Source organism: Rattus norvegicus, chromosome 3 (assembly GCF_036323735.1).
Source record: "Rattus norvegicus strain BN/NHsdMcwi chromosome 3, GRCr8, whole genome shotgun sequence".
In the NCBI taxonomy this organism is placed as follows: Eukaryota; Metazoa; Chordata; class Mammalia; order Rodentia; family Muridae; genus Rattus; species Rattus norvegicus.
The window spans coordinates 139,218,730-139,239,024 of record NC_086021.1 but is presented as its reverse complement, the minus strand read 5'-3'; the positions used below and the strand labels follow the sequence as shown (position 1 = coordinate 139,239,024).

General features: G+C 46.5%; 1 protein-coding gene across 2 annotated transcripts in view; it reads right to left on the bottom strand.

Annotated features, from left to right (window-relative positions):
* Positions 1 to 18,850: 18,850 nt before the first annotated feature.
* Positions 18,851 to 20,295, bottom strand: part of Smox (spermine oxidase) — a 35,382-nt gene continuing 33,937 nt past the window's right edge. For both annotated transcript variants that reach the window (XM_006235065.5, XM_039104809.2), the window contains one exon: positions 18,851 to 19,229. In XM_006235065.5, the coding sequence (XP_006235127.1) occupies positions 19,200 to 19,229 (30 nt within the window). In that variant the 3' untranslated portion in view covers positions 18,851 to 19,199. The remainder of the gene's footprint in view (positions 19,230 to 20,295) is intronic.

Below are 20,295 nucleotides of genomic sequence, written 5' to 3'. Positions count from 1 at the left end.
TCCCCCAAAGAAAGGTGTATCCATCAGCTACTATCATGATAATGCTGTGAAACAACTCACTCCAAGACTCTCAGATCACAACTGGAAACTTTTCTTTGTCTTGCCTATGCCTGTCTTCAGGTTTGGCTCAAGATTCTCATGGGTTCAGATCTGTTCCCATATTTTTCCATGTTCTACTTGAACCGTCAGCTAGAGCATGTACTTCTCATGGCAAGTGGTGGACAGGAAGCTGAAACCAAGTGCACAGATACCAAGTGTGCACATTATTAGCTTCTGCTGCCTGCCTCAGGAAAGAGGCCTTAAGTCACATCAAATATGTGCCCATTCCCTCAGTCAAAGCAAGTCACTTGACCAACCTAACAGTCAATGGGACAGAAAAGTACACTCTGACCCAAGGGAAGAGGCCCATGAGTGAACGGGTGCTGAACAACATTCTGGTATCACAAGGAACCAACGTTCCCGGCAAACGTAGCCCTATGCCTTACTCTACGCTGTGTCCAGGAGGCTCGGGTGTAATTAATGAGAAGCCCAGAGACACCCTTGTGGAATCTGGACCCACTTCTGATGGTGGCTGTTCTACTTCCAGCAAGCAAAAGTGGGACCAAGCAGGAACAGAAAATACAGGCCAGAATCGACTGCATGACCAATCCATGTGTATAAACAGGAGGTGGCAAGGTCACACCCAGGGGGTAGCTATGACCCTAACAAGGAGTCACAGGGTCACATTTCTGATTCTCTAACCCTCTCTTCAAGAGGGCCAGGTTTCTTGGCAGTGGCTCTAGGTCTCCTCTTCAGCTAGCCTTTCAATTTAGCCTCCAAGGAAATAACTGGACACCCCCCACCTCTGCAACCTCAGCCCTTCCAGACTCCCTCTCCCTCTTCCAAGGCTAGCCAGGCATGATCATCACCATACAACTGCCTTCTTCTACTACAGCGATCCTGTGTCACAGCTGAACACTGTGATACATTTGTATATTAGTCATTCAGAGATAAGACTGCTGTAGTCAGCAGATCCCGTCGAAGTGGCTCTTCTGACCTTGGCTAGGTTTACGTGTCTCAGAGCTGCTCAGTGACCTAGACATAGGCCCCAGTAAGACCAGTGACTTGGCTCTGCTCCACGGGCAGCCCAACCCAAGCATGTTGTCCCGGTGACCGAAGAAGTGCAGGACTGTAAGTAGAACATGCAAGGACTGTTGGAGCATGCTCACATCCACTTCATGCTCTTGTGTGAAGTTGAATGGCCAAATGGGGATTCATTTGTGAGAGGCTCTATTTAAAAAAAAAAAAAAAGCCATTCGAGGTAAACAACGGAAACTTATTTCCTTACAGTCCACAGGGCAGAAACCCAAGCTCCGTAAATCCAGGATGTTGTTGGGTCACTGTCCTCTGAAGACCTCTCCCCTTGCTTTATAAATGGGCATTACTCCTGTGTCACCAGCCATCTTTTCTGTGTTTGTCTATGTCCTGATGTCTATTGATGGATTGGGGTCTATTCTAATGACCTTATTTTAAATTAATTACCTCTTTAAAGAGTCTGGTTCCAAGTCGGTCACATTCTAAGGTGTAGGACTTTGATGACTTGTCGTTAGGGACACAACTCAGCATCTAACAGCCTCCTGGGTGAGAGCAGACACAAAGTTACTGGAAGAGTTGGCAGAGGATGTTGCTTTTGTCGTCCACCTATGAGACAGCACTAACCTGACCTTTGCCTGAACCACAACAGCAGAGATGCAGACCGAGAACTGCTGTGACTTGAGACTCCCCCACAGCAAGGCCAGGTTTGCCTTTGTCACTGGAGCCTAGCTTACACCCATCTCCTAAAAGCCAAGTAAAAGCCTGTTGTATATGTCCTCTGAAGCATGTCACAGCTACACAGAGTGGCTAATGTTCTTTGTGGGGGGGTGGGGGCGAGTGGGAGGGGGAGTTGAGACAGGGTTTCTCTGTGTAACAGCCTTGGTTGTCTTGGAACTCTCTTTGTAGATCAGGCTGTCCTCAAACCCACAAAGACACACACAACAAACAATAAAATAAGTCTTGAAAAAAAGTTCAGTTTTTACGAAAATGCCATTCCTTTAAAGAAAGTAAAGACATCCCACTTGGACTGACAATGTTCACCCACCCGACAAGAGCCATAGACCATCTAACAAAACCATCAGCGCCAAGTCTGAAAACCCCTGTATGAGCTGTTGGCTAAAGGACTGAAGAGCTTGACAGAACAAACAGGCTAGTGCTATTGTCCTTGTTCCTCCCAGAGGCTGACAGCAAGTCCCTATTGATGAAGACACCACATACCTCAGACACAGAACTTGGAGGATCCGAGCTGGATCTGACCCTAGAGCTTCCTCCCTAAGATTAGCTCCCCTCGTACTGGAAGGTGTCATGCAAGACGGATGCCAAGAGAAAGAAACAACCAATAGCCTTACCTATGAGGTCTATGAACCCCACAATGACCAGCACGGCATGATAACTGCATTCTAAAAATGCATCCTCAAACCGGCCGGTAAGTGTAGCTCTCATCCCTCATCAAATCCTTGCAACAGACAGAGCTCATTACAGAAAAATACAACTGGCCATAATGGAAGAGTTCAGTGGTTCGTGGGAGCCTAGCTCCGTACAGAGACATGTGTAACACAATCCCTACACCAAGATTTTAAGAGCCAGAGGACCAGGAAGTGGATGTGAGAATGTGTCTCTTACACATTACTGGGAAGCTTCCGCCATGGTGCTGCTTAAACAAGACTCAAGCACAATACCAACAGAGGTGCTAACGTGGGAGGGAGAAGTCTCACAGGGCCCCACCTCCAGACAAAGAGCTACAGGCAACTGAGGAAGCTAAAAACAATCTGAACAGTGAGCCCCTGACTCCAACACTTGAAACCATATACACATAAGCAACACTGAACAGACTGAGTGGGTGTGTGTTTACATTTACACACACACACACACACACACACACACACACACACACACACACACACACACACACACACCAGTAAGAATGAAAAAGAGGCCATGAATTAGAAAGAGAAAGAAAAGTAGTTATGAGAGAGGGGTTTGGAGGGAGGAAAGGGAAAGGAGAAAAGTATGCAATTATATTCTGATTTTTAAAAATAAAAATGTTAAGGGAAAGGAAAAAAGGCAAAACACAGTTGAAAGGGTTTTTTGAAATGGAGTCCAGAAACCATCAATGTGGAAGACTTATTTAGGACTTTAGACGTTGGCTATGAACTCTAGTCCTCTTTGCCGCTGGACCACAGGCTCTGACATTGTGCCCAGAGGCTCAAGATGCTCATCAAAAGGCTATCAGACTCTTGTTTTATGGGCCTTTCCCTCCTGTTTATCTTCTGTCTTCTATCCATTCCTTCTGGGTCTTCTATCAGCTACATCGCCTCGTTCCTTCTCAACACTCAGGATCCCACAAACGATCTCTTTTTTCCCTCATTTGGCTAGCTGAACTCCTGCCTTCCAAACTGCAATTACTACTCTCCTAAATAGTCATTTTCACTTTGAAAAGAAAGTATAAATTATCTACAGAATATTAACCCTTAACAAAATTGAAACAGTATATATTCCAAAAACCCATAACACTCTAAACATTGTCACTTTTACATGTAAACTCTGTCTTTAGGAAATAGATAATCAATATTTTATTTTCCCAACATTTATAGAAAAGACAAAAGGATATTTTTTATAAGTCTGTTTGTGACTATAAATGACAAAAATGTTTCTGAAGAAACACTTGCAAACAAAACTTTGCAACATTAAAATATATCATGTTCAGTACAATAGAACACAGGACTATTAGGACACTCCCTGGCCTACTTGTAACAAGCTTTTAAGGCAAAAGCCTATGACCTGCTGCCCCAGCAGGCTTGGCCACTCATCCCAACAGCCAACACAAGAGCTGAGTAGCGGGACAAGCTGCATGGGAACCATGGAACTTTAATCAACACATGCTGGACTGAGCAGATAGGACGGTCGGTCGACCTAAGTTCCTCTTCAGGTATAGATATGAGCTCAGGTTTAGATAAAGTCGGACAAGGGAAGAAAGGTCTTTGAGAAATCCTTAGGGTGTGGTCAGCTGATCGTTGTCTTTGTTCTGGCTGTCAATGGCCTCAAAGAAGTCCTTGTTTCTTGAGGCACCAAGTGAAAGTGATTGCAAGAACTCCAGGGGGCAGCCCTCCATCAGGGATAACGGCCCTTCTCTGGAGAGTTGTCTGTCCCATGAGGCTCCTCTGTTCCTAGAATCCAAAGTGACTTTGGGTTTAGTACACCCTGAGACTTTATGTGCCTTTGGGGCATAAGGACAGGACACATAAAGAGCTGACAGCGATGTCCCAGTTTACCTTCATGCCTCGGCCAGAAGGGAACCAAGCTAGGTTAAGCTGCTCGATAAACACTTCTGCAATGGTCAACGTGCTGGCAAGCAGGGGACTCAAAATAAAGGGGACTGATGCAAAACAAAGGTCTTCATGCTGTTTGTAGTTCCTTAGAGACCCAATAACGTGCTTCTTAACTGAGAAACTGGGACAGCAAGATGGGTCAGTGCGTGCCTGCCTCTCAACTCTGGGCTTGATCCCCAGAAGTCACATAAGGATGGAAAGAAAACATTAACCACACAAAGTTGGTCTCTGATCTCCGCACACGCACCATGGCATATATGCATGTGTGCATGCACACATACACTGTTCTAGAAAGAGCATACCTTCTAGTGAGGGATCACTCCATTTAGAGAGGAGGAACGTTCTTTACATAAACTCCTGATCAGCTGGTGCTAACACCCAAGTAACAGTCAACCCCGACAGATGATTTTGCTAGCTTATATATGCCTTAATCTTATGCATTTTATAAACATGGTTATCCTTAAACCTCCTTTGGTCCTGGCCCCAGGGTATATGTTGAATAATTTAAAAAGAGACAAGTCTGGTCACTTACTTAGGCTGATAGGAGATTTACAGAGCAAGGATATTACATATTGCCAAAATTATTTTAAGTACACTAATATTGTTCTTTTTCGAATAGTTGTAACCCAGATCATATTGCCTACTTGGCAGAATTATGTTTTTTCCTGATAAGGCTGCAGGGTATGGGAATCAGGGCCTGATGGCCGTCATAAGACAATGCTATCTCCTTTGTCGTTGGAATCAGCCCAACAGATGATCAGTCCTGGTCAATAAACATTTACATCCTAGTATCCTAAAAATTCATCTCCGACAGACCTGGCTAGCATATTACTACCTACCTTTAGGTATTTTTGAAGGCAGAGCTTCTGTGCCTAAATTCCACTTAGGCAACTTAATGTCTCCAAAGCAAATCTATTAGTAAGTCCTTTATAACACCAATTCTATCACTTTGAGTTTCTTCTACACAAACACCACCTAAAGAGAGCGAGTAGGGAGCTGGGGGAATGGTGCTCAGTGGTTAAGAGCACTGGCTACTCTTCCAAAGGACTCGATTTTCCCAGCACCCACATGGGAGTTCACAACCATTGTAACTCCAGTTCCAGGACCTGATGCCCTCTGATGCCCTCTGCTGGCCTCTGCAGGTACCAGGCTTGGTGTATAGGCACACCTGCAGGCAAAACACGCACACACAATTTATTTAATTGTTTTTACTTTACTGTGTGAACTACAGTCATACACAAAATGGATGACTCCAATCTTCTCACAATTTACTTATCCTTAATCAAAGAAGCCAAACTCAAACCGTACATGCTGTCCTTGCTGTTCCAAATATGGAAATTTCAAGACCAGCAAACAAGTAAACAATGTGAGTGTTAGGGGTCCTGTCCTTTTGGGAAGATAGAGGCATTTGTGTTGGAGATGTCTAGGGAGTGTGTACCATTACCAGCATGCATAAGCTGGAGCCTTCCATCCTCAAAACAGAGGTACTGGGAGGTTGTGGCTAAAACCCCTCCCCACCCCCAGGAAAGATGTAAACAACGTCCACTGCCTCCTTCTAAAGTCCCCAAGACAAATCATTTCTACGGAAGTTCACTCTAGGAAACCAGTGAGTTTCTAGGGCTTACAGAGCAGCGGATGGAGGATTGTGGTCAGATGCACAGGTGACTGGAAAATAGCCACCCTGGACAGTCTGCATCCAGCATGGATGATGACATCTTGCGTGTGGCTGTATAGACAGAGTCCCCTTCCTTAGTCCTTCATTTACTTTCGTTCCCCCTTCCTAAGAGCCCCACCCCCACCCCACCCCAGGCCACAAGGCTGAGTGATTAGGGCGGAATGTCTTACAATTGATTGGAGGAGTAGCAGAATACTAGGGGGCAGGGGCGGGGACAGTTTGCCTCGGCAGATGGTCCTGTACAACAGAGGTAGAACCTAGTGGGCCAGGAGACCGGCCCTCATGAGTGGACTGTGCCTTTCTTATGTGAGTCTAGCTCTCATGGTAAGTGGTCGTTAGGAAGCAAGCCCAGCTCTCATGAGCGTCTTCTCTCACACGCCTGTCTCCCTTCACCTTTCTACCATGAGCTGAAATGACATGGGACAGCACCAGAGTCTGGACAGATACTGTACCTGATCTGCCCTCTCAGCCTTGAGAACTATGTGCCAAAATATGCTCCAATCGTTCATAAACAGCCCAGTTTCTAGGGTTCTGTTATGGAAGCTCATGAAAGGGGCACTGTCAGCTGTTGTAGTTAGAATTAACTGTCAACCTGACAGGGCTCAGACACTGCCCCCATCACCTGGGGTGGGATATGGGCGGGGGGGGGGGGGTTCTTAGTAGAATACTTGCCTGAGAGACTGATCTGTGTGGGCGCTTGCAGAGGGCTGTTTTGATGAAGTTGAGCTAATTGATACTATCGATGCACTTTGGGTAGTACCATCCCTAGGCGGGTGGTCTCCATGCTGTAAGAAGCTTCTGAAAGGCCTGTGAGTGAGCCAGCGAAAGAGCCAAAAAGCAACATCCTAGGGTCAGCCCCTGCCCTGACCTCCTTTAATAATGGACTATGACCTGAAAGTGTAAGTCAAAAGAACTCACCCCACCCCACCCCCAGCCCACCCACACTCCATCCACCCTACCCTACCTCCACCCCACCCCACCCCACCTCCAACCTACCTCCACCCCACCCCCACCCCCACCCCCACCCCATCCCACCCGCACCCCTCCAATTTGCTTTTTGTCAGTGTTTCTCTGCACAGCAACAGAGTGGAAGAAGAGCCCCCACAGTCAATATTTCATTTCTTTACCGGAACGGTGATAGAACACTACACGCTGACTATCATATATCATATATTGGTATTTTGAGTAATTCCCATAAAACATGTACACTTTGTACTGGTTCCTAACTTGAGTGCAGTGAGGTAGACTATCCCAGAGCTAGAAGAAAACACTACTTATGGACACCAGGGGACAACAGAAGCCCATTGCTAACTCTTCCTCCAGGGCTCAGGAAACTGGCTCGGGAGCAGATGTGTTTGTGTGGTGTGTGTGTGTGTGTGTATGTGTGTGTGTGGTGTGTGTGTGGTGTGTGGTGTGTGTGTGTGTGTGTGTATGTGTGTGTGGTGTGTGTGTGTATGTATGTGTGGTGTGTGTTTGGTATGTGTAGTGTGGTGTGTGTGTATGTGTGTGTGGTGTGTGTGTATGTGTGTGTGGTGTGTGTGTGGTGTATGTATGTGTGGTGTGTGTTTGGTATGTGTAGTGTGGTGTGTGTGTATGTGTATGTGGTGTGTGTGTATGTGTGTGTGGTGTGTGTGGTATGTGTGTGTGTGTGTGTGTGTGTGTGTGTATGTGTGTGTGTCTGTGTGTGTCTGTGTGTGGTCTATGTTCCACTTGTAGTTCAGTCAGGGACTCCAGGGAGCAGCATTTTAACCTTGGACATGACTTACAGGACCAAAGCACTGGGGGACACCCTCATTCCAGGAATGCTGGAACAGAACCTGGGTGGTTCCAACAAGACTCCCCGCCCCAAACCTCAGCTGCCAGCCCATTTGACAGTTATTGGGTGTCTATTTGTTAGAAAGGGGCAACAAGTGCACCAGCCCAAGACCAACCACAGAACTGCCTTGTACTCTGCATGCTATGCTTTCAAAAGCTGAAGAAAGACCGCTGGTTGTTACAGAAACACAGAAACAGAGAGTGGGTGAGGAGGATAAGGATTAGTGAGACCAAGTCACATGCAATTAATAAATGCTGATTGTGGGCAAAAATTCCTGAAAAGAAGCTGTGTGTGCAAAGATCGATTGGCTGATTAGAATTTCTGTACTGTGGAGATATTGGAACATTATGGATCAAAGGCCAGCTACCTTTTTAGGGGCCAGTTCTAGCCCTCTGGAACAGCCATTCTTTACCCACTTCTAATGAAGGGCCCTAGTTCTTACTGAAGCATAAGCGCTATTAGGAGGCTTGGCCTGGTAGAAAGTAGATAGGTTATGAGGACCCTAAGGACTTTCACCAGCCTTACACCCACTGCCTCAGGTCAAGATTAGGCCAAGTACCAGCTTCCTGCCTTGGGTCAAGGCTCAGCCAAGCTCCATTCTCCACCCAGAGTTCTCGGGAGGAACAGAGACATTCTTGAAAATCTGAATAATGTAGTGAGAGTCACCTGACCCTCTGGTCCCAGATAGAGCTGGAAGGCATGTCATATAAGTTTAAACTGTAAACTTGCTGATGTAACCTGTACCTTTAAAAGTTAAAAAAAAACTGCTTATTTATAGTCATTTGGGGTTGTCTTCCAGTCACTTGCCACGAGGGGCTGATTGAAGGTCCACCCCGATGTGCCGGAAAATAAACTTCTTGGGTTTGCATCAAACTCTGTTCTCGTGTCTCACTTGGGGGTCTCCCAGTAGTTAAGACTCACTTCGAGCCTTACAGTGTGTCTAAACTGACATCCTGTGACTAATGTGGGAAGCCCTCTGATTAAGGTTGAAGACCGCCATGACCAGAGAGCTTCTCTGAGCTCCACATAAAATGGAAGACTCCCTTTACCAAGGGCTTCCCCTTCTCTGCCCTTGTTTGGGGAGCCTGAACCCCTACACCCTTTACCTGGGGAAGATGGAGTAGTCCTTGGCAGACCTTCAAGTTCAACTTCCTCTTCCTGATGATAAGAACCTGCCCAGCAAGTACCTGGGATTCCTGGAATGCCTCTCTGAACAAATGAGGCAGAACTTTCAACTCTAGCCAGTGATTTTCATTTACCCTGAAAACACCTTCCCACTCTCCAAGGTCCATATATACCAAACCTGGTTCACCTTGAATAAAAGTATGCACACAAGCTAGGATCCTCAAAGAGAGCTGTTTCACTGAAGATAGTGAGAGAAGGCCTTCATTGGAAAGAGCTATAACACTAACATTATCGGAGAAGGCCTTCTCTCCCCACCACCACCACCACCACCACCACCACCACCACCACCACCCCTGGCACTCACTCCCAGCTGGACTGGGATCCTGCAGAACCCCACTGTTCCAGACTCTGCTTCAGCCTTCGAGCCTGGTGGAAGGGAAGAAGTGAAAGATGAGGAACCACAGCTGGATCCCAAAATGCACACCACAGACTAATAGATGAAATCCTCTTAGAATCTATCAACTTAGCAGACCGCTAGATTCCTCCAACCCAAAAATTAAGAATGTCATGAGATAGCACCTTGGGACCATAGAAAAGTTTCCAGCATCTTGCTATAATTGCCTCTCTCATGTACCCACCAGTGTATTTTCCTTCTTTTTTTGAAGCTGGGGATGGAACCCAGGGCCTTGCACTTGTTAGGCAAGTGCTCTACCACTAAGCTAAATCCCCAACCCCCACCAGTGTATTTTAATCTTGCCTTAATTTATTACTTTCTTTGTTCCATAGAACTATAAAAAACTTCATGAAATGACTTCTACTTTGGAACATGGAATTTGGGATAACCCAGTCATGTGACTCAAAATGGCTCTAGATCAAACTATCTCTTATTCCCTGTAAGGTGAAAGCTGTGTCTTTTGTGTCCGCATGATAGATAGACAAACTTTTAAAAGCAATGCTTCTTAAGCTGGGCATGATGGCTCATGGCTTCAGTCCCAGCACTGAGGAGGCAGAGGCCAGTTTGGTCTACATAATGAGCTCCAGGTTTTGATGAGAGGGGGTGGGGAGAGAAGAGGAGGAAGAAGAGGAAAGAAAAGAAAAAGGAGGAGAGAAGAAAAGAAAGGAATCTAAGATTCCAGTTGGGGAAGGAGCCTGAGACTTCATGTTTCTGGCAAGAGCCAGGAGATGCCAAAACTATGCTTCTACAGACCCAGATTCGGCAGAGGAGAGGAGAATTTGCAAGATGTTATAAGTAACCCTCATAAAATACAGTCAAGAATCAGAGAAGAAAGAAGGAAAAGAGGGAGAGGAGTGGAGCTGACAAGTTTTGTTCTACAAAAAGGACACAGAAGTCATAAATTCAGAAACCTGGTGCCACTACACCTTGAACTTTTAAAGCTAAGCCTACTCATACCATGTTACCCATCAGCTCTTCACCTAGATACAGACTCAATAGAAATACTTATCTTCATGAGTATATTTATATACTAAAATGTCCACAGCCATTCTAGTCTAACAACCAAACACTTGAAATAAATCTAATGTCTCATGTATCACCAGAGTGCATACATAAGTCATCACAAAACAGACTGTGATCTGCAGTCAGGACAAATAATCACTGAACAGGACCACATGGATGAACTACAGTATAAGCTAAAGTTTATAATGTTATTAGACAAGATCTGGGATCACCTGGAAGATGGGCCTCTGAGCACGTCTGTGGTTACAGTGTTAATGTGGGTGGGTCCTGGGCTGCACCCTGGCATGTGTGCATCGAGCCATTGCTCACCTCAAGGTCATGCTTCTTTCACTTCCCCTCTGTCATGGACTATACTCCTGAATAAATCCCTTTTCCCTTAAACTCTTGTCTGTGTATTTTACTACAGAAACAAGAAAGGAAATTAGGAATGAAAGTTGCTACAAAGAATTGGGAGTAGGGGTCACTGTAGAAGAAGCTCGACTGTGTGGTTCTTTAGCCTTTGCAACTGTTTTGTGGTAGGACTATGAGAGACCTTGGCATTTTGGATTACAAGACAACACTGAATGGTGAAGGTAGGGCTTAATGGCCACTCTAGTGGGAGCTCAGAAGGCAAGCATGCTGAAAGGAAGGTGGGAAAAGGAGGCCTGACTTGAGGTTGACTGGAAGTCTACTGGGAACTGGGATAGGGGACCCATGGGAGTCAGAGCCAGCCTTACTACAAGAACTAGACTATGGACTACCCCCACTTTTCCTGCAACCTGTAAGAGATCACGGGTCTGAACTTTTCCTCGGAGCCCCCACCGTGCTGTCTATAGCATTAATTACTCTTCTAATAACCCCCCCAATCTGACTCAGTGTCCCAAATCTTTCAATTTTGAGTCCCAGATGCCAGACATGGAACTTAGGATTTGGTGTTTACCATGGTAGATTTTGGTTTTGTTTTAGTGTGATTGTTTTTGCCCCAATTCTTCCCCTTGAAATATGACTGTTTACTCCTTGTCATTATATGTTGGGAATAAACTGTTTTGTATTTTATAGGAGCTGACAGTGAGGAGACTTTGAACCTTACAGTGTCAAAACTGTTAATGACTATGAGGACTTTAAAGTTGGACCAAAACATACCATATCATATGAGCTCTTGAGACAGGTGACCTTGAAGGTAGAAGGTTAGAGCTTTAGTGATTTTTTTTTTTTTTGGTTCTTTTTTTCGGAGCTGGGGACCGAACCCAGGGCCTTGCTCTTCTTAGGCAAGCGCTCTACCGCTGAGCTAAATCCCCAACCCCTTTAGTGATGTTTTGAGCCCGGCCTGGTGACCAGCACTCAGGAGGCAGAGGCAGGTAGATCTCTGAGTTCTAGACCAGCCTGGTCTACAAAGCGAGTTCTGGGACAGCCAGAGCTACCCAGAGAAACCTTGTCTTGAAAAACTGAAGAAAAAGAAAAGGAAAACGAGAAAAAGGTGATGTTTTAATGTCCAGCTAAGGACTAAGTTATAAAAGTTCTAACTTGGAAGGGGAAGCCCTGGGTCCTGCTAAGACTGAACCCCCAGTGAACTAGACTATGGGGGGAGGGCGGCAATGGGGGGAGGGTTGGGAGGGGAACACCCATAAGGAAGGGGAGGGGGGAGGGGGATGTTTGTCCGGAAACCGGGAAAGGGAATAACACTTGAAATGTATATAAGAAATACTCAAGTTAATAAAAAAAATAAAAAATAAAAAAAAATAAAAGTTCTAACTATCACTTTGATAGTCTACAGTCACCTGGAATACAGGCTGCTGAGCAAACGGGATTATCTTTTTTATGTTAGTTGATGTTAGGCAACTCATTTTTTTTTAATCTTTATTAACTTGAGTATTTCTTATTTACATTTCAATTGTTATTCCTGTTATTCCCTTTCCCGGTTTCCAGGCCAACATCCCCCTAACCCCTCTCCATCCCTTCTATATGGGCTTCCACTCCCCATCCTCCCCCCATTGCCGCCCTCCCCCTAACAATCACGTTCACTGGGGGTCCAGTCTTAGCAGGACCCAGGGCTTCCCCTTACACTGGTGATCTTACTAGGATATTCATTGCTACCTATGAGGTCAGAGTCCAGGGTCAGTCCATGTATAGTCTTTAGGTAGTGGCTTAGTCCCTGGGAGCTCTGGTTGCTTGGCATTGTTGTACATATGGGGTCTCGAGCCCCTTCAAGCTCTTTCAGTCCTTTCTCTGATTCCTTCAACGGGGGTCCCGTTCTCAGTTCAGTGGTTTGCTGCTGGCATTCGCCTCTGTATTTGCTGTATTCTTGCTGTGTCTCTCAGGAGAGATCTACATCCGGCTCCTGTCTCCCTGCACTTCTTTGCTTCATCCATCTTATCTAGTTTGGTGGCTGTATATGTATGGGCCACATGTGGGGCAGGCTCTGAATGGGCGTTCCTTCTTAGGCAACTCATCTTAATTGTAGGCGGGACCAACACTTTCCTCCTTAAATTTGCTTTTGTCAGTGTATTTTATTGCAGCAACAGGAAAAGAAATTAAGGCATTGTGTTTACATTAAATGCAGAAATGAGAAAATCTGGGGCTGCAGAGATGCTCAATAGTTAGAGCACTGGCTGCTCTCAAAGAGGACACAGTTTCACTTTCCTAGCACCCACATGTACTCACAGCCAACCATCTGTAACCCCCTTTCCTGGCCTCTGTGAGCACCAGTCACACAAATGGTGCACAGACATGCATAGGCAAAAGATCAATACATATAAAATAAAACTAAAAATATTGTTCAATAGATGTTTGATTTTTTTTTTAAGAAATGAGCAAAGTTCAAAGTAAGATGTCAAGTGTCTCGAGAGTGACAGATCTTTGGTCTGATTAGGATCTAAAAAATGTCCCCCAAAGATATGAGTGATCACTCAGTCTCCCTCCCTCTTTCCCTCCCTCCCTTCCTGTCACTCCTCTTTCCTCTTTCTCTCTCTCTCTCTCTCTCTCTCTCTCTCTCTCTCTCTCTCTCTCTCTCTCACCCCCCCCTCTCCACTCTCTCCTGCCATAATGCCTCACCACAGCCCAAAGCAGTGCCATTGCATCTGCAGGGCCCTGAACTAAAACACCCTAGACTGGGAGTCAAAATGAACCTTTCCACTTTACAAGCCAATCATCTCAGATTGTTTTTGTCACAGTAGCGGAAAGCTGCCAAACACATTAACCTTACAGAAGTATACGTGGCAGTCAGCAGGTGGTTAAGGGCAACAGCTCATAGTTCCAGCTATTCCTGCAGGTCACCATTTTAGTTTCCAAGTGAAGCAAACCAATGTCTAGGAATTGGCCTTTTCTACATTATTCTACTTCAAAAACCACCACAAACTGCATACACAATGCACAGATCATGCATGCTGTGCTTTAAGACTTTGAACTTCATTGCATAACATCAAGAAACAAAAGTGGGGTTGTTGGTTTTTTTTCTTTTTCTTTTTTTTTTTTTTTTGGTGCTTCTCCCAGTCATTAACCTTACCAATTTTTAGATATTAATGTATCTAATGGCTTACTAAAGGCACTGCTTTACTGCCTCATTGCACAGCACGACTTCGCTTGTTACCTGGAACAGAATGGCCTGGAGGAATAGCTGAGAGATGAACCATTGCCCCAAACACTTCTGTAAAATCTTGCCTGCTTGCCTGCTTGCCTGCTTGCCAGTGTGCCTTGTATTTAGAATATAAAATGAAAGTGCACACTGAGCCTGGCATCAAAGCCTTTCTGGATCTGTCCTGGCTTCAGTCCACTAGTGACAACTTGTCCCTTCCAGTCACTGGTGTCAGAGTGTCGATTCCAGAAAGATTCCCACAACACTTCAAATGAGAACGTCCCTGTACCCAGACGTCTGAACACAGCCCCCAGGTAATGGTGCTGTTTGGGGAGGTCAGGATGCGCCCCCTGCTGGACCATGTTCCTCACTGCAGGCAGCTTTGAGAGGTTCCAGTTCCCTCTCCACTTCCTGCTTGTGGTTGAGGATGTGCACGGTCAGCTCCCTGCTCCAACAGTGTGCCTGCTGCTGCCATTCCTCCTCACTGAGGTGGTGATACGTTCGTCCCTTTGCCAGAAGCCAAAATAAACCCTCCTGCAAGTTGATGCTGGCCATGGTGTTTTACCACAGCAACAGGGGAATAACTAACACACAACTACATTCCAGGAAATACATTTATTTTTTTTTATATGCTACGTATGAAACCTTACTTTGTCCCCATGAGGTAGCCAGATTTAACGGGCCACAGTAAGTAAACGCAGTGCTGTTCCTCACACCGGTGCAGCTTCCATCAACACAGCACTGTGTCTGGGTCTCTGACACCAGCCTCACTTGAGTAAACTGAAGTCACACTTCTGAATTATTGATTGCGTAAACGCATTTCCTGAAGCATAACTAAAGTTTCTTGCATAATAAGTGAAGTATCTAAACATCTACTAGATGAACACCGAAAAAAAATGAATGATTCAATAAATGAACAAGAACAACAACAAAAATAAAATACAAAACCCTCATGCTAGAGGCACCAACTGTGCCTCTTTTTTGACTGTTATGGGAAAGTCGACGGCAATGTAGGAAGAGATACAATATTATTATTCATTGTTTAGTGTTTATTAAATGGGGTCCTGTGAGGGCTTTCTCGGTTCACTCTTCGGAATTGAGGAAGGCTCCGAGAATACAAATCCTCTCAGTGCAGCAAGTGCTGTGTTCCCATATGGCCAGAAGGGGGTGCTAGAGGTCATGGTTTGGTCCATGGCTTGTCCTTCCAAGGGGAGCCCATTTGGTCCTTGTCTAAGAATCTTTGCAATTGGAAAATCCCCACCACCAACTGCTTGTGTGAGGGCAGTGGGATGTATAAAGTAACACTGCACATGAAGCTTCCCTGTGGAGAAGAGCAGGGACAGGCACCTGGAAAGTCACAATAAAGGTCCCTTCCTGCCTTAGAGGGTGGAGTACACAGGTGGGGGATCACCAAAGCAAAGAAGGGGGGGTCAACTATCACTCTCATCTGTCCTAAGAGAATTCTCACGGGTGACTGGAGGGCTTTCTGTGTGGGTGAGGAAGTGACCTAGTCAGCTTTTATGTGTCGATGAGGCAGAAGGGTCTATTGCCTGGAGACAGCAAAGAGAATTAGAGTTATGGGAAGGAGAAGATTCTCTGGAACCTAAGAGGCGGCCACCAGTACTTCAGGTTCACATCAGTTTTGCACAGTGTCCTCCTTCCTTTAGTGTTCTGCAAACGTTACTGCTAACCTGCCTTACACTGGGCACGAGGTACACAGCAGTGAACATGGAACTTCCACAGTAGCGAGATGGATGGGCAAGCAACTGGGACACCAAACAACAAAAGGGAGAAAAGAACTGCTATGAAGAAAGGGGGCACAGGGATAAATAGGGTAACCGTGGAAAATGACAGTATGCCCAGAAATGTGTCTGATTAGAACCCTAAAAGCAGCAAAGTGGGATGGGGGTGCCTGACAAAAAGGGCAGCCAGGTCTGAAGGAAGGAGAGGGAAGAAGCAGGTGGAGCTTAGAACTTCTCACAGGATGACTGAGAGCTACACCTTGGTTCTCCAGTATGGGGGCTGACACAGCTAGATTGGCCCTGGGGCAAACAGGCTCAAAGAGGAGGTTATACAGGAGCCCTCTAGGAGGCTGGCTCGGCCACTCAAGGCAGAGATGCGGGTACAGTGGGGTTTCTCAGAGAACTAGATGGAGAATGTGTAAGAGGAGTCGATGAGACTCGCCTATGGCACCTCAGATGAGGAGGAGTGGAGAGCGACCTGGGTGCTCTCCTGAAGCCACAGGATTTCGGTGCCAGGTATCCAGATGAAGAGGACAGCAGCTGGGCTGGACTGTGAAGGGGTGGGAGGGAAGATGGCGTTCTGTGTGGTTTGTTTCCTCTGCTTTACTCTGGTCAGTGGGTACAGCCCTTCTCCTCCAGAAGAGCCTGCTGGTATGACTTGGCTCATGACAGAACCATGCTGACTGGTTTTAGGAGAACAAGGAATGGTAAGAGAGACCAAGTGAAATGATATGCAAATCCGAGATCCCAGAGCAAGAGCCATTTACAGGTCACAGGACACGCTCGAGGGGGAACAACCCAAACTCGTAAGAAAGGACAGCAGCCTGCCCAGTCAGCTAGACAGGGCAGTGAAGTCACTCAAAGGAGAAGGCGACATGGTGACACGGCCTTGGGTGTGCAGATGGTTGTGTGACCCCACTTGTTGGGGTAGGGGTGATGGTAGACATAAGACAAAAAGAAGTACAGGGTGAGGTGGAGTGAACCCCAAGTCCAACAGGCCCAAATCACACATGCACTGGATCTGTAAAGTAAAACGCCTAACAGTTAACTTGAATTCCCTGAGAGTAGGTTTGGGATGTCCATTATTATTAGCAACACTAGAATAAAGGGCATGAAAATGTCCCTCTCTCCACTACCTCTGCTGTAGGGGGATGAAAAAGGGCAGTGGCCAACCCTTCTGCCTAGTATGAAGTATACTGCATAAGGTTGCCATGATTACCCTTAGCAGGACTCTTCCTGCCTGGTGCCCTATACAAATGAGAGACTGGCTCAATAGACAGGCTGGCCCAGAGAAAACCCAGCCTCCTGCCGCTCTGCCATTAGACAGGCAATTGTTTAAAAACCAGCCAGCGGCTTGCTTATACTACACCTAGGAGCTTCCCTTTCCCCATCCCAAAGGCCCAAGCAAACTGCAGTTATCGCTATGATTTAGACCTAGACTGTCCTCCAAAGACCAACATGTAAAGACCTGGTCTGTGGCACTGCAGAGACATGATGGAACCTTTAAGAGGCCGAGTCTTATGGGAGGGATCCAGATCACTGTGGGCTTTCACAAAGCAATGGCTGAAAACCTTACCTGGAGCCCCCAGTGCCTATGACACAAGATGCCAGGTGACTAAACGTACAGACTCCAGGATATAACAGACCGCAGGAAATAACTTTTCTCTGCAAGTGAACCTCTATGCAATGGAAATGATGTGGCAGCAATGGGGAGGGAAGGGGTGCGGGGGGAGTTGACAGGGTCGGGTGCCACATCTGCTTTCAGAAACTCGGTCGGTCAGCACCTGGGAAGCACCCCATCTTCCTGTTAGAGGTAGTGACTCCTTCTGAGGACTCTTCTCCTCCTTGTCCATCTGCCTCGGACCTGCTTTGGGGACTATGAGCCATGCACACAGGGCACAGCTCTTCGATGAGAGGCAACATCTGGAGGCCTGACCTCTTCAGCACTCTCTCCAGAGCCACACACGCCCCCAGCCCCCACCCCTCACCCCCTGCATCTGTCTTCATCCGCATCTCCAAAGGTCCCTCGGCATCTTCAGTTCCCTCCCCTCATGAGACAGCATGTCCCCTAAGCTATGTGGCCCAGGGCAGCCCCACCTAAGCCCTTTTAAGAACTTCAGTCCCCTCTGCTGAAGCCTTGACTTCTCTCACACAGCTACTGATACAAAGGCCAAATATAATAACCACCTATTACCTGAGCTCGAGTTTAGTCCTCATCACCAAGCCACCAGTGGACTATGTGACAGTCTGAATAAGAAATGTCATCTACAGTCTCAAGCATTTAGTCCAGACTTGGTGAGCTATTTGTGGAAGCTTAGGCAGTGTGGCCTTGCTGAGGGACATTTGTCACTGGGGTCAAACGTCAGTTTATTTTATGTGTATCGGTGTTTTATGTATCATGTGTATGCAGTGCCTGCAGAGGCTAGAGGAGGGGGTTGTACCCCAAAAACTGGAGTTGTTAGAGATGGTCATGAGCCACGATATAGGTGCTGGCAATTGGACTGGAGTCCTCTAGAAGGTAAGCCAGTGTTCCCAACCACCAGACCAGCCAGCCCGACCCAGGTTTTGAAGTTCCAAAGCTGTACCCCATTCCCAGTTCACTCTGCTTCCAGCTTGCAGTTTAAGACGTGAGCCTTCAGTGTCTGCCCCAGCCGCTTCCACACCACCGTCAACCACTCGTATCCCTCTGTACGTGGGAGCCCGTTAAATGGTTCCTTCTACAAGTTGCTTTGATGGTGGTGTTTTAGCAGTGATAGAAAAGTAACTGGCACAGGGTATAAGTCCTTCCTCCCTTCATCTGCTCTCAAGGTGTTGTCCACTGAGCTGGGAGGGGCAAGAAAGTAACCTTCAAAAGTGGCTTGTTTAAACTGAGGCACATGTAAAAGTACAGAAATTCAGTGCACAACCCAAGGCGTCCTTACCCACACATAAAGGTAACAGCTCCAGGAACTATCTCCCCTCTCACTGTTGACACTGTAGCTTTGCAGCTCCTTGAACTTTTAATGAAAACAAAGCATCCAATCCAGAGTCTATATTCTTTCATTCCGTATTGTTGAGACTAATCTATGTTGCAAACAGCCATTTATTTTATTTTACTACTGTGAAGAACTCTATATATTCGCACGTATGCATTAGTTTATCCTTTCTCCTGTTGGGGCACACCTAGGCTATTTCCAGTTTCTAGCAATCATGAATTCATCATTTCAGTGGGCATCTGAACTTCTCTCTCTTGGGTAGGAATCGGGAGTGTGGTTCCTCAATGTGGCGGGTGAGTGGCCAGCATTGACAGGATCTGCCACATAGACTTCAGGTACAGCTGTGCCTATGCTCCCCACATCTGGAACAATGGCTTCTGATTAGTTTGGTGTACCGGCCTCATCTTCTCAAGGACAACACAATAGATGGCCTGGATTACGGCATCGGGCAGACTTCACTGCCGACCTGTGAGACAAGCACACTAACTGTAAAGCTTTACTTACCTGGGGAAGAGAGAAATCATCCTTTCCAACCAGGGCTGGCATCCATTGTGCCAGGAAACTATGCAGACTGTAGAGATGGCTTGGAGGTTAAAAGCACTGGCTGATCTTCCAAAGGGCTCGGGTTCAATTCCCAGCACCCACATGACAGCTAACAAACATGTGAAACTCCAGTTCTGGGGATCCCTCACCCTCTTCTGGTCTGTGGGTACCAGGCACGCACATAGTGCACATACATACATACATACATACATACATACATACATACATACATACAGGCAGAATGACCACACACATAAGAGTTCAACTAACAAAAGGAAACAATGTGCCCCTTATTTATGATTGATACCATGCTAGCATATGACTGGTGGTGTTGCTGAATGTTCTCCCTCCCCCCACCCACTCCTACCCCACATACCTGATGCCCCCCATACACACAATGTGCAGTCGCCAAAGAAACTTTTTGAGCCATCTGATCCCCATGGTGTTCTTTACAACTCTGACACCTGGTAATTAACTTCCCTCCTACTTTATAGCTTGTGGCTGCTTTTTGTCTGTCCTACTGCAGTCGGTGGAGAAAGCCAGGACCAGTGGAAGTGAGTCAGAACCTCCTATCAAATTCACAGAAAGTAAGGGCGGCTTCCCACAAAAGAACTGGGCTAGAGAGAAGGGAGGTGGTGTGACCAAAGGAGGACCCACAGCATGCTGTTTAGGTTCTGTGATGGAAGACATCCCACACATACTGTTAAAGACTCACTGCCCTGTGGCCAGCAATAAATTCATCGCACCCTGGTATGGAGCCACAGATGGGGCGTCCTGTAGAATTCACCTTCACTCCACACAGCCTGCCCACCCTAAGGAAGTGTGCAGTGGGTAGGGAGAGATACACATCCCAGGGGATCCCACTGAACAGAGACAAGCAGAACGGGGAAAGGGACATCTCCCCAACAACCCTAAGCACCTTCCCTTCTATAGGAGCACAGCTGTAACGCCTTGCACCAACCCCTAGTCAGAGATGAGAGTAAACAAAC